Raw genomic sequence first — 25,467 nt, forward strand, 5'->3', positions numbered from 1 at the left:
TTTCTTTCTTTCTTTCTTTCTTTCTTTCTTTCTTTCTTTCTTTCTTTTCTTTCTTGAAGATTTCTTTATGTTATTTGTTAACTCTGCTGGTGTGCATGTGTGTGCACAGTACCCGGAGGCTGGGCAGTTGGTTCTGATCTACCTATCATGGGTGCTAGGAACGGAACCTAGATCTTTTGCAAGAGTGGTATGTTCTCTTAACTCCTGAGGCACCTCTCTAGTACTGAGAACAGATTTTAAAAAAACAAAACAGAAGCCCTTTTTTATTGTGATAAAATATATGTAAAGTGTAACCACTTACTTATCCAAGTTATTGCTATTAAATACGTTTATAATATTATGTGACAGTTATCACCATCTATGTAAGACATCTTTGTCACCTCACATAGAAACTCTGTATGATTAACAGATTTTTATTTATAAAAATCTTATTTATCAGATTTTAATTTATAACAGCAGTAACTTGCTGTTTGTCCACCCCTAAATCTTAGTAACTTCTAGTATCTTGTCTCTATGACTTTGGTTGTTTCAGGTATTTTCTGTTCACACAATATGTGACTTTTCATGGAAATAAAAGTATTTCCTGTCCTTTTGAGATGGATGGGCCTCAAACTCCTGAGTGCTGGGATTATAGATATGTGCCACCATTCTTGGTTTATGCAATGGCAGGGGCTGAACCCAGCACTCTACCAACTAAGCCACATGCCTATCCCCAGCTTGTTTTTTTTTTTTTTTATATAATACTATGATGCATGTAATAAATTGCCATCTTAGCCACTTTTTAAGAACATTGATACTGTAGAAGTATCATCACTGTTTCTCTCCAGGACTTTTCACTTTCTACTACATCTGCTGATAAGACATGGGTCCATCTCTTCATTCTGTTGGTGCACACAGGGTACTGAAGTGTTAAGCCTTGTCCTCCAGGTGACCTTTGGGACACACTGAATCTGGGTTTCTGTTGTTATTGGTCGGAGCTGGTTCTTCTATTGTAGGACTAGTTGCAGGTTGATTCCCATGATGGTCTCTTTAGTGTCTGGTAGGTAATTCCCATTCCACCAGCTGTTCCCCAGAAGTGGCTGCTGTTGTGGGCATGGTGGGTCTGTACAGATGGACAGCTCTTTGAATATGAAGGTGGTCCAAAATGCATTGCAGTGTGAGGAAATTTGTTATTGTTACCTAATGTTAAGTTCTGATGTGACCATAGACTCCTTGGGGCCCAGGAAACAGATTGTGACAGGTTTATTTTTTATCATTGAGTTGGCATTTTCTAAATGTTTGACAAACTGCTAACAGTAAACACAACTAATAGAGAAAGCTTTAGGGTATAAGCCTGATTATAAAAGTTGATGTTATAGATTTTTCCAAATGATACCTGGCTTTATTTTGTGTATGTGTGTATATGCCTATGTGCACAGGTGCTCATGTACATGTGTGTTTGACGACCAGAGGGCAACTTCAGGCACCACTCCTCAGGTACCATTTATCTTTGTTTCCTCTGAAAGTCTCACTGACCTGAGACTTACTGTGAAGGTAAAACTGGGGAGCCAGTGTGACCTGGTATTTCTCTTTCTTGCCTCCACCTGGCATCATGCCCAGCTTGCTTTTGTGTGAGTGAACGGGAGCATTGCTGGAGATTTAACCTGTCATGCTCACAAAGCAAGCACTTTACCAACTGATTTGTCTCCTTATCTCTAGCTTTATTGTTTTTGATCACAGTTCTTCAAGAACTCCTGTTGAAAACAAAAATGAGATCATTGTTTTGTCAGGTATTTTCTTTGTGGTATTAAGCTCTTAGAAAATTTCCCCCCCCCCCCCCCCCACACACACAGGGTTTCTCTCTTTGTAGCACTGGCTGTCCTGGACTTACTATGTAGACCAGGCTGGCCTCAGACTCAAAGAGATCTTCCTGCCTCTGCCTCCCTGAGTGCTGGATTACAGGCATGCACCACCGCACCCAGCTGAAAGTTTTCTTTTTAATTGGCTAGTTCTTGTCAATTCATTCATTCTTCTTTAATACTTCAGAGTATTTTAGAGGCCTTTACCTCTACTCCAGGGAAAATCTGATTAATGAGGTTTTACTGACTTGCATCATAATAGCAGGAAAATATTCCCTTACTCTACAAACTTTTCTTGTAGCAAAAGGAGGGCAGGAGCAATCATCACTGTCTGCAGGTGAGGGGCAAAGATGAGCCTTGGCCCAAGCCCTATGGCTCTAAATGCTTTTTTTATTGACAGCTTTTAACTGGAAGCTCTCCCAAGCTGAAGAGCTTTTCTTTAGTGCATCATTGCTTAGCTGTATTGATGAGTTAAAGTTGTCAAATTCCTGTTACTGATTCACATATTATTTTGATAACGTCTCCCTGTCAGGTTTGCTGTTGAACTTAGAAACTGGATCTTGTAAGAGTGCAGTCTTTGGTGTGGACGGACACACACGCACACACACACACATACACACACACACACACACACACACACACACACACCAGTCACAGATGCCAACCTTGACAGTTTTCTGGTTGTAGATCCATGAAATCCCTGTTGTCTGTTTCAGAGTCTGGACCAAGGCTGGGAGTGTGGCTAAGTGAGAGTACTTGTCTATCTTTTAGAGGTCCTGGGTTCCATCCTACCACCTCCCACCCCTACCAAAAACATTTGAAGCAGTGCTTGAAAAACAAGGCATGAGTCGGCTATATAATAGTTCTAGGTCTCAGAAACAACCACTGCTCTTTTTATACTGATTTTCAAAACTTTAGTTGACTAGATTGGCTTGTATTGAGTAGTGCAGTCTGTTTGCTATTGGACATCAGCTTTGACAAGCCGTTCACATTTATGAGGTGTTCTGGGTGCCAAGCCTTGTTCTGAGTAATGCATCTGGCAGCTGGGACAAACATGAGTTAGTACCCAGGCACAGGTCACATATGTTACCCATGTGACTTGACTTGAGGTTGCAAAGCTTTGCCGCTGACTGGTTCTGTGACCAACCTTGGCACGGGCAAGTGACCTAACTACTGAGCCTAATGTTACATCCTAGAAAATGCTAACAGTGTTGTAGTGTTTGCCTCAAGGCAGATGTGAAGATTAGTTGAAGTAATTCATATGGAAAAGATTAGCAGAGCATTAGCAGCCCTATGATAAGAGGTGAACGCCTTACCTGGAGAGAGCCCCCTTACTGTTTTCTGATTGTGCCAACTATCCTGTACAGAAGGTAATAATGACCCAGGCTACAGACAAGCATGGACGGAGAAGAGATAACTTGTGAAAAATTACAGAATAAGTGAGAACTGAAATTCACACTCAAGGCTATCAGATGTCTCTGTGCCATGCATTTTAAAAATTTGTATTTACTTGTTTATTTTTGCAATACTAGGGATTGAACACAGGGCCTCTTTCATGCTGTGAAAGCTCTCTACCGTTGAGCCATTCTCCAGCCATTATTTCCTTTCAATTAAAAAAAAAATGTTTTGAGTTATTCAGACTCTTGAGCAGCACTTGATCTTGCAGTTCTGGGCTTGATTCCCAGAACTCACGTGGTGGCCCACAACCATCTGTAACTTTAGTCATAGGGGATCTGACACCCTCTTTTGACCTCCTTGGGCACAAGAGGCACACGTAGTACAAGGACACACATACAGGCAAAATACTCATCCACATAAAATTAATCTAAAAAAATATGTGTTGGCTAGGCGGTGGTGGCACATGCCTTTAAACCCAGCAGTTGGGGCCCCAGGAGAGATGGCTCAGAGGTTAAGAGCACTGGCCCTCTGCTCCTCCAGAGGTCCTGAGTTCAATTCCCAGCAGCCACTTGGTGGCTCACAACCATCTATGATGAGATCTGGTGCCCTCTTCTGGCGTGTAGGTATACATGCAGACAGAACATTGTCTACATATTAAATACATCTTTGAAAAAACAAAAACAGAAAAGCCGGTGCTTAGGAGGCAGAGGCAAACGGATCTCTTTGAGTTCGAGGCCAGCCTGGTCTACAGAGCAAGTTCCAGGATAGCCAGGGCTAAACAGAGAATCCTTGTCTTGAAAAAATAAAAAGTGTGTGTGTGTGTGTGTGTGTGTGTGTGTGCGCGTGCGTGTGTGTGCGCGCGCGCGCGCACGCGCGCATGGTACTAAAATTTGCCAGATGTAGCAGTGCATGCCCTTAATCCTAGGCAGATAGATTTCTATAAGAGATTTAGTCTGGTTTATGTTTTGAGTTCCAGGATAGCTAGGGCTACTAGTGAGACCTGTTTCAAAAATCAAACAAACAACAAAAATACCCCTAACATTTCTAAGAGAAATATACTAAGGCATTCACAATTTCATGTGAATGATTCTTAGTCTGCTTGTTTTCCTTTTTGTCCTCTGTTGAAATATAGTATAGGACTTTGAATGAATTCCCTTATTTTTCTGAATATTAATCATATGTGGGCTGTTGAGATGGATCAGCGGGTGAAGGTACATACCGCCACGCTTGATGACCTGGATTCAATCCCTGTGTCTCATATGATTGGGGGAGAAAATGCTGACCTCCACAAGTTACTTGTGGCAGGTGTACCCACACATACTAATACATACTCAAATAAATGTAAACAAAAAATCCAAACATAGTATTTACTGTGAACAAAGTAGAAAGTACAAGTGAGTATGGGCGGGGGGAACCCTGTGGCGATCAAGATGACTAAGCTGGTAAAGGTCATGCCTGATGACCTGAGTTCAGTCCTCCACACCCATATGGTAAAAGGAAAAAACTGACTCCCAAAAGCTGTCTTCTCACTTTCCCCTGCATGTCCTGGCATAGACTCCCATATATAAAATAGAATCTTATACATGCAATTAAAATGTAATTTAAAAAATCTTTAACTAGGTGTGGTGATGCATATCTTTCATTCTAGCACTTGGGAGACAGAGGCATATGAACCTCTGTGAGTTCAAGGCCAGCCAGGACTACCATGGTGAGACCCTGTTTCAAAAAAATTTTCTGAGATTTTTATTTTTATTTTATGTGGATGAGTATTTGCCTAAATGTATATCTGTGCACCACTTGTATGCAGTGCCTTCAGAGGCCAGAAAAAAAGGCACCAGATCTCTGAGTCAATATATGGGTGGTGGGAATTGAACCTCCTTCTCTAAAAGAGCAACCAGTGCTTTAGCATTCCGTTTTCTTTCTTTGTTTCTTTCTCTTTCTTTTTTTATTTTTTATTTTTATTTTGTTTTTAGTTTTTCGAGACAGGGTTTCTCTGTGTAGCCCTGGCTGTCCTGGACTTGCTTTGTAGACCAGGCTGGCCTCGAACTCACAGAGATCTGCCTCCCTCTACCTCACTGAGTACTGGGATTAAAGGGCTTCTACCTTTTAAGAGTTGTGAGCTTACAGGCATATGCCATCATGTCTGACTTTGTATACAACTTTGTTTTATGACACAGGGCTTTTTACAGACTGGTCTCAAACTCATGCTCCAGCCTCCCAAGTGCTGAGCTTATAGATTTGTGATTTTACACCAATTCTTTGTTTTTGTTTGTTTGTTTAACGATTTTTTTTTTAAATTTCATGTGCATTGGTGTTTTGTCTTCATCTATCTCTGTGTGAAGGTGTTGGATCTACTGTAACTGGAGTTACAGACAGTTGTGAGCTGCCATGTTGGTGCCAGGAATTGAACCCAGGTCCTCTGGAAGAGCAGCGAGTGTTCTTAACCTCTAATCCATCTCTCCAGCCCCACACCAGCTCTTTGTATACAATTTTGTATCTTGCTTTTTCCACTTAACATTATATCATATAAGTAAAATTTTCATGTAAGTAAAATCTCTGTGGAAATATATGTTTAACAGACCAGAATGGTATAAGGGAGGACTAGGAACTCAGCTCAGTGGCAAAGTACTTTTTTCCATGTGTGAGGCCCTAGACAGCTCAACATCACAGAATAAAACTTGTTTGTTTGTTTTTTAGTGTTCATGGATGTGCGCACATGTGTGTACATGCATATGCGTGTACCTGTGTGTATAGATGTATGTGCTTGCATGTGGAGGCTATAGAACAAGCTTGGAAGTCATTCTCAGGAATACAGTTCACCTCCTTTGAGACAAGAACTCTCATCAGTCTGCAGCTCACTATGTAGGCTAGACTACCTGGCCAGAGAGCCTCTGCAATCCTTCTGTCTTGACTTCCTCAGTGCAGGGATGACATGTATTGTACCACTATGCCCAACATTTTTATATGGTTTCTAGAGATCAAACTAAGGTCCTCATATTTGGAAGCAAATACTCTATCAGTTGAGATATCTCCTCAGATGCTCCTTATCTCCATTTTAAATGAAGTGTGATGGGCTGGCTCTAGTGGCACATGCTTATAATCCTAGTACTAAAGAGGCAAAGACAGGAGGATCATTGCAAGTTCCAGGCCAACCAGGGTGACACAGCAAGATTCTGTCTCAAAACAAAGCAAAATAAAAGATAGTATAATGGGTAGTATTGCATCACATAGTAAAACCTACCATTTGGTTGTACCAATTTACTTAATTAAGGAGAGGGAGGGAGCTGGGTAAGAAGAGAATCATTAAAATCATGGGCATTTTGGAAGGTTGGGTGGGTTGTTCAGATTATGGACCCCAATTTGGAATACGAGTAAGCAGGCCAAGGCTGAAGGGCTATGGGGAATCTAAGGACTAGCTCTTGCTACCTTACCATGCCCTAGGCTCCTTCTCCATTGAATTTGGCACAGTGGATTGTAACCTGTCTGTGCTGTCTGTACTCTGCCCTCACAAGCTCTGCACACCTGTCAGTGTTAAGCAGACTGGGTTGTTTTGTTGGTTTACTTGTTATTGTCACCCTTAGGCTGAAACCTCTGTAACTCTGTAACCTGAATGCCTGGCAATAATGAGATCTTTTTTATAAAGCTTAGAAGGTAGAGGAGGTTGAGTAAATAGGGAGATTGCAAGGACCAAAGAACAGGACCAGTGCAGCCCCCAGGAAGAGAAGGCATCTTCTTAGCCTTCTCTGTCCTTCTGGACCTAAAACATCATTCATGTCTTTGGTCCTGTATTTGGGGCCAAGTTTCTTGAGGGCTACTTGGGACTTAAACACCATTTAGGCTCTTGGATTTTACAGTTAGTTAATGTGTCCCAAGTTCCACTCGACCCCTTATTTCTTCCCACAGCATCCTTCTTTGAGTGTGACATTTAATGGAATGCTAGTCTCATCTCCATCAGTAGCCTAAGCATCAGTTTAGACAGACGCAGATATGCCAAGGCTCCTCACAGAAAGCTCGCACGTGAACGAGTATGTGCCACGTGAACAATTCTCATAATGAAGATTAGCATCTTTTATACTTATGTATATCCTGGCCTGGGAATTTTTAGAGTTAAAAGGGGGTATAGGAGTAGAAATATAGGTGTAGAGTGCTTTCCTGACATGCCCAAGACCTGTGTTTTATCCTCAGAAACTGAGGGTGGGGCATTTAGAAGGAACACATAAACTGGATGTGGTTGCCCATGCCTTTAATCCTAGCTCCTCAAGGCCAGCCTGGTCTACAGAGCAATTTCAGGACAACCAGGTCTACACCAAGAAATCCTGTCTCAAAAAACAAACAAAAAAAAAGGGAACACAGATGATGGATTCCAAAAATGCATACATTTCTCTAGAGCTGAACACTAGAATGGGAGTCAGTTCATGATGGTTGCTACAAGGATATTCAACTCTTATATTCTCTCACTGTTCAATTCCTGGGGGGTGGGGGGGAGTGGGTTTTCAAACCAGAGAATTGAGGATACTCACTTGGTCACCTTTTAGCTCTGCATTCCTTATTATTGAGTATTGTAAATCTGCCGTAGTCTCTACTTCAGTCACCCTAGACATCTCAAAGAAGTACCTTCAAAACTAGGTGTGCGCTTGTTTACTTTAAGTGATCATTTATATCCCAGAGTGAGGACTAGTCTGAGATTGCAGCATAGTTAACCTCACCCTAGTTAATTTTTCTTTATTTTTTGTTCTTGTTTGTTTTACGGCACTGGGTTTCTCTGTCTAGCCTAGGCTAGCTTTGATTTGAAATCACTGTGAATCCCAAACGGTGCTCCCAATTTATGAGTCTCCTGACTCAGTCCCCCAGGTGCTGAGATTATAGGCATGGGCCACTGAATCTGGCCACCATTCCAATAAATCTAACATTTCTACAGTCAGTACAATGAAGGTTGAACATTCTGAAGAACAGGTTATGTACCATCCCTCTCAAAAACTGTTGTGCTGATGTTGCTGCTTGCTTTTAGTAGAGTTCTTCCCTTTCTAGAACTGGGTTTCTGAAATTGGTTCCATCATTGAGAATCATTTTAGGATAAGAAAAATTCACTAAGGAGGGTCTCTGAGTCAGGTATTAGTAAAAGGTTGTCTTAGGGTTTTGGTTTGTTTGTTTTTCCCCTGTGATGAAGCACCATGACCAAAAAGCAACTTGGAGAGTGAAAGGTTTATTTTGCTTCATTTTCTTATCACAGTCCACCATTGAAGAAAGATGAGGCAGGAACAGAAACAAAGGCCTTGGAACTAGCTCTGACTGCTTTCTTATAGGACACAGGACCACCTGCCCCAGAGGAGGCACCATCCACGAGGGGCCGGACCCTCCTATATTATTCATTAATTGAGACAAATGCCCTCAGGGGTTCCTTCAGCCTGTTTTGGAGGCATTTTCTCAATTTAGGTTCTCTTTGATTAGATGGCTTTGATTAGCTTTTTTTTTTAACGTAAAAAGAGCCATCACAGAGGTGCTGTGTGTTCTTGTTTGTTTGTTTGTTTGTTTGTTTGTTTTTAGGAATAACAGCACAGCTCAGGTGAGTTTGACGGAGCCCTTATTGAGGATTCTTTAATTTAACCCATGCCTTTTAGCTCTTCTGCTAAACTCCAGAACCTCAGCTTGGTACTGTTCTTCTTTGTGAAGTTTCCCCTTGATGGCAACAAATGTGGATGTAGTTGTCAGTAGAGAATTGTTAGCTGCATGAATGGGTGAATGAATGATAAGTTTGCTCCATATTTCATTCAGAAGGCACAAAAGTTATAGCAGTGAGTTTGGGGCAAAGACTGTACATCTTATCTCATAAAGCAAAATTTTAATGAGATAGCATATAAGAATGTAGTTGGAGCCAGGCTGGTCTACATTGTAAGTTCCAGGCCAAGGGCTACATAATGAGATGCTATTAAAAAAAAAAAAAGTAGAGTGGTGTGGCTGGAGAGCTGGCTCAGGGATTAAGAACGCTGGCCTCTCTTGGGGAGACTCAGGTTTGATTCCCTACCACCCATATGGCAGTTCATGCTCTCTTCTGTCCTCTGTAGGCACCAGGCATACAGGTGTTGCACAGACAGACATGCAGGGAAAATATATAAAATAAAATAAAAATAAAAATTTAAATGTAGAGTGGGTCTGGAGAGATGCTTTTATGATAACTTGCACTTGCTTTTCTTCCAGAAGACTCAGGTTCGGTTCCAAACACCCATACTGCAGCTCACAACTGTCTATAAGAATGTAAAATGTGTTGATATTGTGTTGGAAACTCCGAATTTGGCTCTGTATGGTAACCTAGCCTTAGGCCAGTCCTTTAACCTCCCTGGCTTGATGTGCTTATGTGTAAAACGGAGACAGGATCAGAAGCAGTAATAGGTAAATCAGAAACTGCAGTATGCTTCAGGTGAAGGGTGAAAATGGCTGGGGACAGTGGTACATGCCTCTAGTCCCAGCACTGAGGAAGTTGAGGTAGAAGGATCACTTAAGCCCAGAAGTTTCAGACTAGCCCCAGTGAGGTGGCTACATTGGTGAGGTCAGAGTCTGTAGGCTCTATAGGGACCAAGATTGAGTTTAGCAGCCCAGCAATGCTCAGGCCCTATTTCCTTCTTAATCTAATAAGAAGTCTAGTGTCTGAGCCAACTAGGACCTATATTATCTGACCACTGTCACAGTCCCACAGGACCCATGAGGCTATGGCTACATTCTTTTGTTCTGTAGGTGCTCAGTAGATGGCCCCAAAGGGATGCTACTCATCTCTTCTTAGACTTGGGGTTAGGGAGGAGGTAGAGGAAAGATTCAGAGATGAGTATGTGGCTTTGGAACCCAGAATTGCAGAGGCTTTGTGAGCAGCCAGCATAGCTGGTGACCAAAACCAGTCATGCATATTTGTACCCACTCATTCAGCAGTTATCTGAGTGCCTACCAGGATGAGGCCCAGGGAAGAGAATTAGGATAAGAGTGATGTGATCTGTTCAGAGTTAGCATGTGTAAGCCTGTCCCAGTATCTGACCTGCTGCATGGCTGCTGCACCCTCCAAACTCTGAGCTGCTCTGTTGCTGTCTCCTGACTATTCCACCTTAACACCTGTCTTTTGTTTTGTTTTGTCTTTTGAGACAGGGTTTCTCTGTGTAGGTTAAGCTGTCCTGGACCCACTTTGTAGACCAGGCTAGCCTCAAACTCTGAGAGATCCACCTGCCTCTGCTTCCCTGAGTGCTGAGATTACAGATGTGCACCACTGCGCCTGGCTTTTAACACTTGTCTTTATCCCAGTTTTTCCCACATGCCTGTGAGTGGTAGCAGGAACCATGCAGACAGAGCCTTGTTGGATTCAGGTAGGATGGGTTTATCATAAGTGGTGCATCTGTGGCAATAGCCCCTCCCACATTGGTTTGCCTTCCAGATCTCTGATCTGGGTAGCCCTGTACTTACTTTTCAGGGTACAAAGGAAATTAATTAGTCAATTTAGTTATTGAGATAAGATTTCATATACCTGAGTTGACCTCATACTTATGGGTAGCCAGGAATATCCTTGAGCTTCCAATCCTCTGCTTCTACCTCCCAAGTTTTGGAATTATAGGTCTGTAATTATACATCCCTGATGTTAGGTGGTGCTAGAAATCAGACCCAGTGTTTCATGCATTGTAGGCAGGCACTCTGCAAACTGGTCTACATGTCCAGTTCCAGAGAAAAGAAATTTAAACCATGGCCAGTAAGTATCAGAGTTAAAGCTTGAACTTAAAGCTTTTTAGGATTGGGAAAAATGTAGAAATCAGGGGTACTGCTATACTGGTCTGATTTCAAAAGCAACATATTAAAAATGTGCCACAGCTGGGTATGGTTGTACACACCTTTAATCCAGTGCTGGGGAGGCAGAGGCAGTTGGGTCTATGAGTTTGAGTCTGGGCAGTTCCTGGACAGCCAGGGATGCACAATAAGACCCTTGTCTAAAATTAAAACTTTTAATATTAATTATATAACTTTGAAGGATTTAAGAAATATGTCATTATTACCAAGCTCATATCTAGAGACTTAGATATATAGATAGGTATATTTTTTCACCTCTAAAGATTTTCTGGGGGCTGGAGAGATAGCACAATGGTTAAGAACACTTGCTGCTCTTTCAGAGGATCTGAGTTCAATTTCCAGCAGCTGGTATGTAGCTTACAACCATTTCTACCTCATGTCCCAGAGGATCCAACACCCTCTTTTGGCCTCTGCAGGTACTGCATGCATGTGGGCACACGGACATACACATAAAGGCAACAGACTAATGCACATAAAATAAAAATAAAGGATAAAAAAAATTTTAAAGACTTCCTAAAATTTATATTTATACTTGTAACAAAATATACACACATTTTACAGCTTCCTTGTCAAAAACTTATTGTAAAAGTAATAACAGGCTTGTTATAAAACGTTAAAATGGGATAAGAATATAAAAGTTCAAAGTTCCTAGTCCTCTTAATATCAGAAGTAATTGATAGATTAATATTGCCTTCTAGACATTTTGTGTGTGTTTGCATGTGTAAATTTTAACTAAAAAGAAGTTCATAAATATACTTTTTGACAGTTGACTTTTTAAAAATTCTTTTTATTACGGGAAGTTTCAAAACTGCACATAAAAAAATAGAATACTACATAATCCTAACACATTATTTGTTTCTATTAGCCAACTTGTTTTTTTCTTGTTTCAGCTTTCATGCCCCCAGCCTCTATCGAGAGAGAGAGAGAGAGAGAGTATATGTGTGTGTGTTTGTACACCTATATACACATTGCATGAATGTGGAGGCTAGAGTTGACTGTCTACCTCATTCATTCTCCACTTCCTTTTTTTGAGGCAGGGTCTCTCACTGAGCCTGGAACTCACAGCTCCAGCTAGACTGACTAGTCTGGCCAGTGAACTCTAGGGATCTGCCATACTGGGACAACCCCACCCCACCTGGCTTTTGAGGTGGGGTTGGAAACAAGGTTTCTCTGTGTAGCTGTCATGGACTCCCGATTTATAGACCAGGCTGTCCTCAAACTCACAGAGATCCACCTGCCTCTGCCTCCCTGAGATTACAGGTGTATACCACCTTGCTTTTCACATGGGTCCTAGGGGCCCAAGCTTAGATCTTCAAATTTGAACAAGAAGCACTCTGTTGACTGAACCATCTCCAGAGCTTCATTCTGGAATATTTTAAAGTAAATCCCAAACATCCTATTCTTTAATAAATATTCTTACTGTGTACATACATGTATATGTGAGTGTTCTTCCTCAGGAGCTATCTATCTTGCTTTGTTGGCTAGCCAGCAAGCTCCAGGAATCCCTCTCAGCGTTGGGATTACAAATGTATCCCAGTGCCTGAGGTTTTTTTATGAGGGTTCTATGTATCAAATTCAGGCTTTAGTGCTCACATAGTAGCCCTTTACTGACTGAGACATTTCTCCAGCCCAGATAGTAATTTTGTAAAAGTTTCATAATACAGTTTTACCCAACAAAATTACCCAAGGAAAAATAAAACAAATGAGCATTAGTTTGAGGCACAAAATGGAACAGGCAGGCCTTTGTTCTTTAGACCTTCAACATTTATTTCTCCAGATAAACCTGTGGACCAGGCTGGACAGGCCACCCCAGATGGGAATTGACCTTGGAAACATTGTTAACCTCTGCCTTACTGTACAATGCTCCTTTCCTCACATTACTCAGAGACTGAGACTGTACCCAATTAATTTCTTTTTTCATTTTTAAACTATGTTTACTTATTTATTTTTGTGTGGTGTGTGGGGTCATACACAAATTACTGCAGTTGGTTCTACCATGTGGTTCCAGAAATCAAACTCAGACTGTCAAGTGCCTTTACCAGCTGACCTCTCTTACTGGCCCCCAATCAATTTTTTACAAGACATACTTTCTGAAATCAAGTGATAAAATCTCTAATCCTTTAACAGTTTAAACATGCATTTCTAAGACGCTTTTCGGGGAGGGGGGATTTTTGAGACGGAGTTTTTGTATGTAGCCTTGGATGTAAAGCAAAACAAAACAACAAAAAAACACTTCCAAGTAAAATGTGTTTTTGTTTTTGGTCAGCTTGGCTGATTTTTTTTTTCTCAGTTGTCAATTCCCTGAATGTCCAGAATATTGACTGGTAGTGCAGGCGTGTATCATGTGACACAGTCATGTAACACAGTGACTGATATTACAGGCATGTGTCACCATACCAAGCTAGTTCTTAATTTTAAAACATTTTTTTTTTCAACAAGCAAGTGACTGAGGAGATGGCTCAGTGGTTAAGAGTGCTTGCTTGATGCTCTTGTACAGGACCTGAGTTCTGTTCCCTGCACCCAAATGGTGGCTGCAACCATCCTTAACTCCAGTTCCAGGGGACCTGATATCTTCTTCTGACCTCTGGGTATATATAGATATACATAAATACCTGTAGGCAAAACAGTTGGACACATAAAATGATGTAACTCTCAAAAAGGATTTTTTTTTAAACAAACAATAAAACACTGGTGCTTGGGAATGTGTATATATCAGTGATGGAGTGCTTATTGTTGAGCTGGTGCGTGTAAGGGCCTGCATTTACTCCCTAGCACCACACACCACACACGTGCACAATTATAAATGGTGAAGATCTTGGAAATGAGGCTAGCAAGACTGTGAGTAGCCAGCTGCCCTTCTGGGACATCACGTAAAATGATGTAACTGAGTGAAAAAGTGGCAAAGAGCCTACCTCTCTCCCTGCTCAAGTCACTAAGCTGCTGTTGTAGTGAGAGATGCTCATGAGCCCCAAGCTTCAAGTCTGCAGTGGAAGGCTTCTTGATCTGAGAAAACCAGCTTTTGGGACTTCATCTTCTCTTATTTGGAAGCTGAAATCAAGGTAGTCTTCTGGTACCTCAGTGGTGAGTCATTTTACACAAGAGAAAAGCATGGCCAAGAAAAAGTATGGTTCCTAGCAAGCTGGAGGCTGGGCTGAGTATAAGCTATTCTCTAACTATGGTAACCATCCAATATTAAGTACTTCTAATTTCTGGGATAATGCGGGCAACCAGATGAGGCTCCTGACAGGTTCCTAATTGCACTCGGAAGTCCTGGGTGTCCCTTGTATGAATCTCATTGTCTTTGCTTGGTTCTTTGATTTAGAAGTGGTGGTCAACAATAATATATTTCCACTGGCCATTGATAACCAGCTTTTTCTGTGGTGATTTGGTAGGGTGAATACAAATAGTGTGCCAGAAGGCCTGGTCTCAAATCCACACTAGTCACCTAGGTAGCTAACTCAGGCTTCAGTTTCCTGACGTGATCAGGATTGCCCACAGCATGAGTACAGATGACTTTGGGTGGTATCGGAGGGACAACTTTAAGCGTGTTGATTAAATTTAGTCAAAATAAGGTAAGTGGTATCCAGCTGGCAGAAAACATCAAAGATCATCATCTGGCTGCTCCAAGCATCCTAATCTTTTAGTCACAGAAATTTCTTTATATTCTGTCATATACCAATCAGTCTTGAGTAGATTCTATTCTCCTAGGCAACATAAATTGTCCAGAATTAAAATGGAGCATATATTTATTATCTGTGTGGTTAATTCAGGAGAATATAGGAGAACTTTGTTGAGAACATTCCAGATGCTGTTCTGTTTTTTTGCAGTTTGTGTTTTATGAGATGTATTTGGGCCGTGTTCTTGAGCAACTCATGAGAAGGGCATAGCCCCACAGCTACTGTCCCTGGGAAATCTGCTCCCAAATTCAGTCATAGAGTTTAGAGCTGAGAGAACATGGAGGTGTTGACTTGGAATTTGGGGGAAGTAAGCTGCAGCAGTGGACAGTCACATGCTTTCTGCCTTTCAGGATTGTCTTGAGAATCTTCACTGAAAGCTTTGCTGGCAGGCAACGATGGCAAGTAAGGGGCCCTCGGCCTCTGCATCCACTGAGAATTCCAGTGCAGGAGGACCCAGTGGCAGCAGCAATGGCACTGGTGAGAGTGGAGGGCAGGACAGCACTTTTGAGTGCAACATATGCCTGGACACAGCCAAGGACGCTGTCATCAGCCTGTGTGGCCACCTCTTCTGGTGAGTACCCCTCCTGCCCTCTCTGTGGGAACCCTACCAAGTGTGAAGTTTATGGCCCTGGGAAGACGTTTCACTTTGGACAGATGTTTGGAGTAGAAGATGTTTTACTCATTTTGAGTTCTGATATACTCAGACCCAAGAGACAAGAAGCCTCAGTTTCTATCTCAGCTCTATTGCTGTAAGGTCTGGATAACCTTGGGCAAATCTTGTTCCCACTCTGTCCATCCTCTTGTCTCTCCCGTAGTAATGCCATTTTGTGAGCATTTACTGCTACTTGCTGTGATGAGCCTACAGACAGTATTGCACATTGGTTTTGAGCAAGAACGGTGGAGCCAGACTTCCGCCCACGTCTTGACTCTGCCACTTCCCTACTGGAAGACCTTAGACAGGGTGCTTACATGCACTCTGCCTCATTTTACATGCTTATTTCTGAGTATTAAATGACCCCAAATAGTAAGGATGTGCTGGCTATGATTGCAATTGTTCTGTATTTTATGTGTATGTTATAAAATGAAGCAACGATGTCAGTGTCCTTCTAGTCTCGGTGCTTACCAAAACCCTTGCTGTTGAGTGGGGGTTGATTTTCTCTGGAGATGTTAAGCTGAACTTTGAAGGATAGAGAGAAACCTTGAACGTAGAGGCAAATAAAATGAAGGGTATGTGCAGCACCAGAGCAGGTAATTTCCAGAGGTGGGCATGTACACTCAGAGTTCATCTGAGGCTAGTGGCCTCCTTTCAACAGAATCCTGGATGGTGCTTGGGTGTGTTAGAGATAAGAATGGTTGTGGAGGGCTAGACCAGATAATCAAACTCAGGGGTCATAGAGCTGATTAATGTTTTTGTGCAGAAATATGGTGAAAAAAAAGCAGTATTTGGAAGAGTTTAAATTCTCAGCAATATAAAAGGTAAATTTGTTGATGGATAGCCTAGAACAGAGGTTTTTATTTAAAAAAAAATTTTTTTTGCCCTAATGTTGTTTTGTATAGACCAAAGTAACAGAATTAAGAATAGAGGCAGCTGGATGTCAGGAGGCAGAGGTCTCTGTGAGTTTGAGGCTAGCCTGGTCTACAAAGTGAGTCCAGGACAACAAGGTCTCTGTTACACAGAGAAATCCTGTGTAACGGGATCTCGAAAAACAACAAGAACAGGAGAATAGAGGCAGAGTTGGAAAGAACAGATTCAAAGCAGTATGTGTCCAGGCTGTAGTCCTTAGCAAATCTGTGTCTTCTCTGTCCATCAGCTTCCTCTGTTCTGTACAATAGAAATGGTTATACATCCTGGAGGCCATCAACTCAGCCCCGCTTTGACACCTAGTAGTTGCTTCATAAGAAGGAATCTTTGGGGCTGGAGAGATGGCTCAGTGGTTAAGAGCACTGTCTGCTCTTCCAAAGGTCATGAGTTCAATTCCCAGCAACCACATGGTGGCTTACAACCATCTATAATGTGAACTGATTCTCTCTTCTGGCAAGTGTAAATGCAGATAGAACACTCATATACATAAAATAAATAAATCTTAAAAAAAAAAAAAAAGAAGGAATCTTCATTATTGTTTTTGTTTGTTTGGTTTTTGAGACAGGATCACTGTGTAGGTCAGCCTGATCTTAAGATTCTAGCACTCCTCTTGACTGTGCCTCTGGAATCCCACCTTTAATACAATCCTAAACTTTGCTCGGAAGGTCATTTATTCAAACTCCCCTAGAACATTGAGGGAGCTCTGGTGGAGTCCTGTTGTGATTTGAGGTCCACTCTGGAGAGGTTACAGTGGCCAGAAGCTCATTGTTGGGTTCACCTACAAGCATCTCTTATAGCTAGGATCCTGCATTTGTGTGAAGCTAGCCTCCTTCAGGGATTGACAGAAGCACTGTCTTTTTAGGCCATGGTTTTATTCATCTGGAAAGACATTTGATGTGTGAGAGACACCGTGGCTGCCACACAGTTAATTGTAGTAGATATTTGTTTATTTACTGTCTTACTACGATAGAAATGAAGTACTAAAAATCTGGAATTGAATAACTTTCCTTAACTGATATAATGTCATGGTTTTTATGCAGCGCTAAATATTGAAAAGACAAAGAGAGGGGCCTGAAGAGCTGGCTCAGCCGTTAAGAGCACTGACTGCTCTTCTGGCCTGGGTTCAGTTCCTAGCACCCAAATGACAGCTCACAACTGTCTGTAACTCCTGTTTCAGGGGATCCGACACCCTCACATAGATACATGCAGTCAAACACCAATGTACATTTAAAAAATTAGTCAATTAATTAAAAAAAAAGAAAAGAGAGTTTTTAGTCCTGATGTAAGTTAACTGTTTCTAAACCTTGGATTCCTCCTTTGAAAAACAAGACACTGGAACCAGGGGTATGGCACACACCTGTATGTAATCCTAGTACCCGGAAGGGAACTGAGGAGGTGACTCAGTAGTTAAGAGCACTAGCTGCTCTTCCAGCGGACCTAGGTTTGCATCCACATGGTGGCTCACAACCATCTGTAACTCCAGTCCCAGGGGATACAACAACCTATGGCTTCTGTGGACACCTGGTACACATGTGGTCCATAGACATACAAGTAATCAAACACTCATACACATAAAAATAAACAAATAAAATAACCTGGTACCCTGAAGTCTGAGGCAGAAGATCATGAGTCTGAAGCCATTCTGGGCTACATGGTGAAACCCCGTATTTAAATAAGTAATTTTTGTTTAAAGGAAGAGGTATTAGGCAGCAGCTCTATAAGATGGAAGTAACCCTCTTTCCCATTTAGCCTCTCTATCCTTTCCATTACAAAGGTGTTTTGAGTAGGCCTGGTCTTTTGAACCACTTCCTGCTAGAAGCGCAATTTGTTAAATTAGATCTGAAATAATAGAGAATCCATCTATCACTTGTGAGCCTGAGGAGGCTATGAACCTGCTGATGTTGGTGCATATCGTGTGTGTGTGTGTGTGTGTGTGTGTGTGTGTGTACGCATTTGTGCGTGCTTTCATGTTGTCATGCGTTACATGACAGTGCGGACTTTTCTTGCAGGAAATACCTGACTTGTATTGGATTCCTTCTGAGCCTATAATATCTCAAAGACTAACCTGTGGATAAGTTGTGCCAGGGTGGGCTGGGTTTTTTTAGTGGGGTTCAGGCTGGAGACTGGAGTCTTGTCCATAATCTCTTGTTTTAGCCTTTTCTTGTTTGTTTTGTTTTTTTCATTTTGCTATTGTTTTAAGACAGGGTCTCCTGTAGCCTGTAAACGCAATGTCACTGCTGGTTGAGGATGACCTTGAACTTTTGATCCTCCCCTGCCCTTGCCCCTGCCCCTCAAGTGCTGGATTACAGATGTGTGCCTCCAAACCCAGTTCAGCCCTCCCTACCTTTTCCTATCGTGTGATGAAGCTTTACTGGGGTTACAGCACCCAAGTTACCCCCTTCTGATGTCCCTTCCTTACTCATGGAGTATTTCTGCTAATGGAAGCATTTTTTTCCTTCTTCCTGCTTTCCTTCCTGATGATTGGCCGCCCTGGGGACTCTGGTAGTTGGCCGTGTTTACATCAGGTAAGCTGTACTTCATTTTACTTTGTCTTTCATCAGCTAGAGTTGCACAAGACGGCCTTCATCTCAGGGGACTACTGTCAGAAACTGCAATCTCCCTTGCTTCTGGGCTCAGTTGCCCTTTTTATACACCTGCCCCCACAGGTTTTTGATGTAATGAGGTCTTTTCATACCTAAGTTAGTTCTGATTCTGCCAATAGCCATTGTGGCCTTGGCTGCACCACTTTTCTGTGTTTCAGTGACTTGTTTGCAGATGGGTTGGGTTTGATAATGTTGGATCCTTTTTAAAAATTTGTTTGTTTTAAGACAGAATCAAATGTATCATAAGTTATATGCTCAAACTCATTATGTAGTTAAGGATGACCTTGAAATCCTTCTGCCACAATGCCCGTTTCATGTAGTGCTGGGAACCCAGGATGTTCTGCTTGTTATGTGATTGATCTGCTAACTAAGCCACATCCTCAGCTAACTTCTGAGGTGGAGAGATAGCTCAGTGATTAAGAAGGCTTACTGCTCTTGCAGAGGACCAATTTCAGTTCCCAGCACTTAGATCTCCAGCTCCAGGGGCTCCCACACCTCTGTGGGTTCACCCCACACACACACACACACACCAAGATAAAAATAAATCTTGACTTAATAAAAAGGTAGCTTCTTTCCTATAAACACACTTCTCTTTCCTGAGACCTTGACATTGTTGAGGAGAGATGAACTTTTTGGTGTGAACAGCTTTTGCAGAGGAGGAAAGTCTTTTTTCCTTGTTTTGATTTACTATGAAAACCAGTTAGTGTTCACTAAGGACTGGGCCTGGCATTGGCAACTGGATGTGAGTGTCACAATAACCATCACCACGGTTGAGAGAAGTACAGCACCACACTGCCAGGTGGCTTAGGGGTGGGGGCAGGCACTAGAAAGCTCGGTTTTAGGAGAAAGAAGAGGGAACTAGGGATGAACATTCTGACTCAAACAAACCTGGAAGAATAAACAGCAGAATATATTGGTGTGAACTCTGGAAGATCATGTAACTCAGGTTTTGGAGCTATTGGCAAGTGGGGAATGTAGGATATAAAATCATGAAATGCTGCTATTTCTGTATCCCTGGAGTCTTTGTTGCCTATTCATATAATAAACTTTATATCTTCATGTCTAGAGCTGCAGTGTACATCCTAAAATAATATGGAGGGGCTGGGGCATAGTTCATCCATAGTATGTATACTTATTATGTGCTCTTAGAGTTTAATCTCTAGTACTAAAAATAAATAAAGGTAAAGAAAAGAAACCTTATAATGCCCAGAAAGAAGTCATAAGTTAGGTGTGGTGGCATGTTCCTGTAATCCCTGTACTTAGGAAACAGAAGGTGTGAGGATTAAAAGTTGAGCATCATCTTCAAATATATGAAACTCTGCCTCAAAAAGAAAAGGGAAAAAATACAAGTACAACATTTAAAAAATAATTTTTGTTCTTTTTTTTTTTTTTTAGCAAAGTTAAATAAAACATGAATAAAGTTTAGATAAGGAGCAAAATCTATCTATCCCTTAACACAAATCCCTGGTCATATAAGTGACCCCAAAATGATTGACACATACAAATGCTGATGTCAGGTTACACCATTGTTGGAGAAATGCTATAAAAATGAGAATTTGGGGATGGAAAGACAGCTTAGCAGTTAAGAGCATGTATAGCTCTTCCCGAGGACCCAGTCCAGTCCCCAGTCCCCATGCTCCAACTACCTGTAACTCCAGCTCCAGCTTCCTCCTCAGGCGTCCGAGAGCACACATATTTGTTTGCACATGCCCTTGCCCTCACTGACATAGCCATGATTAAAAATAAGACACATATTTTTAAGAAAAATGAGAAGTCACAGAAAGAAAAACAGGATAATGATAGTATGATTGATCCTGAAAGTGAGGTTCTGGTCACACCAGGAGCCTGCCTGTGAGACCTCAGGCTTGCAGCTCCTTCTGTGCTGTTTATAGTCCCAAGAGAGTAACAGAGAAAGAAATTTGTTTAATTACTGGTATTTAAAGGCGATTTTGATTTTTATCCCCGGTAAATATTTGTCAGTGCTAGAAATAGAGATCAGACTGTGGTTTCTAAAGGTTCCCAACTCAGGCTACTCCCACTGTTCTTTTCCACTTTAAGGACTCTGACTCCACATTCACACATTGCACTTGACTGAGGACAGGGCAGCTTTGGACCAATCTTGTGTTTTTCTCTCATTTGCAGTGGTTGGAGACAAGACCTAACAGACAAGTATGTCCGGTTTGCAAAGCTGGAATCAGCCGGGACAAGGTCATCCCACTGTACGGCAGAGGCAGCACTGGGCAACAGGATCCCAGGTAAAGACTCACTTCATCTGATACCCATGTCCCCACTTGGATGTCAGTTCATGTCCATTTAGCACTCTAACACTGGGTGTATGCTGATGGCTGCTTGATTCTGAGGCATTTTGATCAAGATGAGAGTCACCTGGGAAGGGTGGGTCCTGAGAGCGCAGAGGAGCCAAGCTGCTGCTTGTTGGCCTATTCAAACAGCTGTTCAGCGTCATCTGCCAGCAGGCAAGCAGTTGGCTGGTACTCTGCAATGTTGTGAAAGCTTCCTGCAGCCTAGGAAGCAGGAGCCCAAGGTTTGCTGCACCAGTGAGTGAGTTGAGGGAGGTAGGGAATAGGAAGTCTGGATGGCTCTGTGGGGGCTAGGATTTCAGAAATGGAGATGAAGGTGTCCCTTTTGACCTGGCACCTGGATCTTTCCAGGAAAATGTCTTTTCTCTAGCACCTCACCTGACCCGACCCTACGTCTCCTGCTACCAGACATACTTAACTTCTCTTAAAGGGTTTGTCCTACTATACTTGCCCCAGTTATATTTGCTCTGTGCCTTCTACTCAAACTACCACCCTACTTCTGCAGCTTTTTCTGGATTCCTGCCCATATTTTCTGAAAGCCTTAAAGTCCCCTCCTTGACTTGATCTCTCTTCTCCGTGTGAGTTGCCCTCATCCATATCCCTATCACACACACTAATCCTTCCACCCTATATTGTGATTGGTTGTATCTTTCCTGAAATTATCATCTCAAGAGTGGGCTCTATCACCAATATTAGTACTAGTTGCATCACTAGAGGTAATGTGAAATAAACTCTCAGTCAAGCTGTTTGAGATGGGTGATAGGAGGGCCTGAGACCTAGAGGCAAAAGTAAAACATAGTATGGGGTACTAGCCCAAAAGTAATAGAGGTCAAACTAAAGTTAATTGGGGCAGATTAGAGAGAGCTTGAACCTTAACCCTGTCAGCTGACAATCACTCCTTGGTTTTCGTCAGGGTTAGGATTTCTGGCACCCATGAGCTCATATCATGTAGGCCCAGGAAGGGCAAAACTGGCCCCTTTTCATAACCATTGGCCAAGATCTCTGTTGTAAGGGTAAAGCTGTGCAGTCTGTTGGCTTCCTCAGAACAAGCTGCTTTTCCTGAATAAAGATGGAGTTAGTATTTGGTTACGCCAGCACAGTTTTATATGTTGAACAGGAGAGTGACCCAAACCTTGTTGTTCAGTCCTCATGGGGGGAAACTCACAATATTTCCTCATGGCTTTACTTTGTACCATTTCTTTTCAGAGAGAAGACTCCTCCTCGTCCTCAAGGCCAGAGGCCAGAGCCAGAAAATAGAGGGGTAAGGAATATTCTAAGAAAAAGCTTCTAAAAAAAAGAAAAGAAAAGAAAAAGCTTTTAGAAGTGTGCCTGTGGCTTTTGAAATTTTCTTGTTGACTTTGCAGTTTTTCTCTTTGGTTCTAAAAATAAAGGAAAATTTATAAAGTACAGACAGGAGGCAAGCAGGGAGGCAAGCAGGGGAAAATCCTAGGACCACTCATCCAGAGATGGCCACTGGAAGTGTTTGGGCCTATGTTCTCATCTTCCTTTACTGTGCATGTGTGTTATGTGTGCTTATTGACTATGCATTTACATATTTTTTAGATTTTTTAAAAAAATTAATCTTTATTATTGTTGTGTGCATATGGGGGTCCTATGTGTTGAGGTGAGAGGACACTTTGGGGAGTCAGTTCCTCTTGCTTCATGGACTCTGGAGATGGAACTTAGCATGTTAGGATTCATGACAAGCTCCTTACCACCAGATTGGTTTACCAGCCTGATTATTGGAGTTTTGAGATAGAGTCTCACTACGTATCCCAGGTTGATCAGGAACTCATGATCCTTCTGCCTTAGACTATGTAATGCTGCTATTATAGACAATAGGCCACCATGCCTGGCTTACTTTTATTTTTTTACTTTTTTACAATTTTAAAAAATATCTACAATATTTTTTTAAATTTATTTAATTTTTATTTTATGTCCATTAGTGTGAAGGTGTCAGGTCCATTGGAATTGGCGTTACAGACAGTTGTTTGCCATGTGGGTGCTGGGAATTGAACCCGGGTCCTTTTGACCAGCAGATGGTGCTCTTAACCACTGAGCCCCACAATATTGTTTTATAATTCTTAAATGTTCATCTATTCTACAGAAACTAAGTGCCTTAATGTGCTCTGGTAATTACTGTGGCAGTGGTAATTTATCAGCTAACCTAGCAAATGGTCCATGCCTTCATGGAATGTACCCATGAGAGTTGGAGAATTTTAGCAGTGCAGTGTAAGACGTTGCTGAGGCGCATAGTCATGACAATTAGCATTTGACGTTCAGTTGTGTAGACCGAATGTAATGGCATATATTATAGGACACGTGCTTATTGCCTGAAACATAAGCAGTTTTGTGCAGAATCACAATTATTTTATTATAATAAATTCTTAGACTTACTGGCTCAAAATATGTACACATTTAAACAAAATATTGGTCATTTTTCAAATAGCAGTTTTGTATTAAAATATTAATGAGGGCTAGGAATGTAGCTCATGGCCAGGAACATAGTAGCAGTCAGACAGGCGTGGTATTGGAGCAGTAGCTTTGAGCTTACATCCTTATCTACATGCAGGGAGCAGAGAGAGCTAACTGGAAATGTCTCAGTCTTTTGAAACCCAGAACCCAGCTCCAGTGACACCTCCTGCAGCAGGGCCACACCTCCTAACCTTTGCCAAACAGCTCCACCAAACTAGGGGCCCAGGCCTTCAAATAGGAACCTAGAGGGGCCATTCTTACTCAAACCACTATAGCTACCTAGTGAATTCAGTGCCCGCTTGGAATACATGAAACTGCCTCGAAGAATTAATAAAAAAATTTAAAACATTAATGAAAATTGAAAGGAAATTATTTACCCGAACCGTTAAGAGTCTTAGAACCAAGTATATACTACTTTCTACAGTTCTCTTCATTTATATACCATATGTTCTTTTAATTTTATTATAAATTCCGGGTGTAATGGGTATATTCATGATTGTAAGAAGCTAGGCATCATTTTCCAGTGAAGTTAGAATTGAAGGCCATTTTGAGCTATCCACCATGGTTCTGGGAACTGAACTCAGGTCCTCTGCAAGAACAGCATGTGCTGTTAATCATGGAGCCATGTCTGCAGCCTCTACTTAATTCTATGTCCCTCTTACTATTCTGTTAACTGGCTTCAAATTTAATTTTGGCAGTATATTTCATGATAGTCTAAACAAAGAATCTTCAAAATGTCATGGTGGTTTTTTTCTTAATCTTGTGTTTTAGAGGGGTGTTTGTTCAAATTCTAGCTTTCTTAATAGTTTTATCATTTATTTATGCATATGTGAGGGTGTTCTCTGTGGAGGCCAGAAAAGGACATGGGATCCCTAGATTCTGGAGTTACAGGTGATTGTGAGCTGCCTGAGTGGGTGCTGGGAACTGAACTCTGGTTTCTGAAAGAGCAGGCCATGCTCTTAATTATTCAGCCACCTCTCCAGCCATTCTTGTCTTTATTTTTGAGAAAAGGTTTCCATATACAGCCGGCCTTGAGTTCAGCCTCTCAGGTACTTTCGTTAAAGGTATGCACCACCTCTGTCGGATTGTTTTTTTATTGTTTACTTTTTATTTTCTTTTGCATTTTGAGGCAGAGTGTCAGGTCCACTGCCTAGCCAGTAGTAAACACTTCTTGAATGACTTTGTAGAAAAACTATATGTTAAGAATTTTGCTGGGTGGTGGTGGTGCACACCTTTAATCCCAGCCTTGGGAGGCAGAGACAGAAGGATCTCTGAGTTCAAGGCCAGCCTGGTCTACAAAGTGAGTTCCCGACAGCCAGGGTTCTTGTTACACAGAAAAAAACAAAACAAAAAACAACCAACCAAACAATAGTTTGTGTGCCTGATCTCCCCTAAGCCTCTTATAAATCCCTGTAAAGGGTAGCTAAGGGACAGATATGTGTAGTGTTTCTGCCCAGGGCACAAACAGAGCCAAAACCCAATCTGGGTGCTAATGAAGTCCTGCCGTTGACTGCTAGACAGCTGCCCTTTACCTTCTAAGGCTCTGCTTGCTCAAGCAGCATTAGCAACCAGAAGAAATTAGAAACCTCAGTCCAGAAGCTTTGGCCCTTGTGGCCAAGGGCACAAGTCTAGTATAAGCACCTGTAGCTGCTAGTAGTCTAGTTCCTTGCTTCCTTCCTTCCTTTTCCTTTCCTTTCCTCCCTCCCTCCCTTCTTTCCTTCCTTCCTTCCTTCCTTCCTTCCTTCCTTCCTTCCTTCCTTC

At 41.9% G+C, this 25,467-nt stretch overlaps 1 protein-coding gene across 2 annotated transcripts in view; it reads left to right on the forward strand.

The window, feature by feature from the left end:
* Rnf185 (ring finger protein 185) overlaps nt 1-25,467 on the forward strand; it is a 38,516-nt gene that overhangs the window by 5,920 nt on the left and 7,129 nt on the right. For both annotated transcript variants that reach the window (XM_055624173.1, XM_055624174.1), the window contains exons 2-5: nt 15,079-15,299; nt 18,817-18,835; nt 21,056-21,168; nt 22,438-22,492. In XM_055624173.1, the coding sequence (XP_055480148.1) occupies nt 15,124-15,299; nt 18,817-18,835; nt 21,056-21,168; nt 22,438-22,492 (363 nt within the window). In that variant the 5' untranslated portion in view covers nt 15,079-15,123. The remainder of the gene's footprint in view (nt 1-15,078; nt 15,300-18,816; nt 18,836-21,055; nt 21,169-22,437; nt 22,493-25,467) is intronic.

The sequence above is a fragment of the Psammomys obesus genome, unplaced genomic scaffold (genome assembly GCF_907164565.1).
Source record: "Psammomys obesus unplaced genomic scaffold, mPsaObe1.curated_primary_1811, whole genome shotgun sequence".
NCBI classification, from domain to species: Eukaryota; Metazoa; Chordata; class Mammalia; order Rodentia; family Muridae; genus Psammomys; species Psammomys obesus.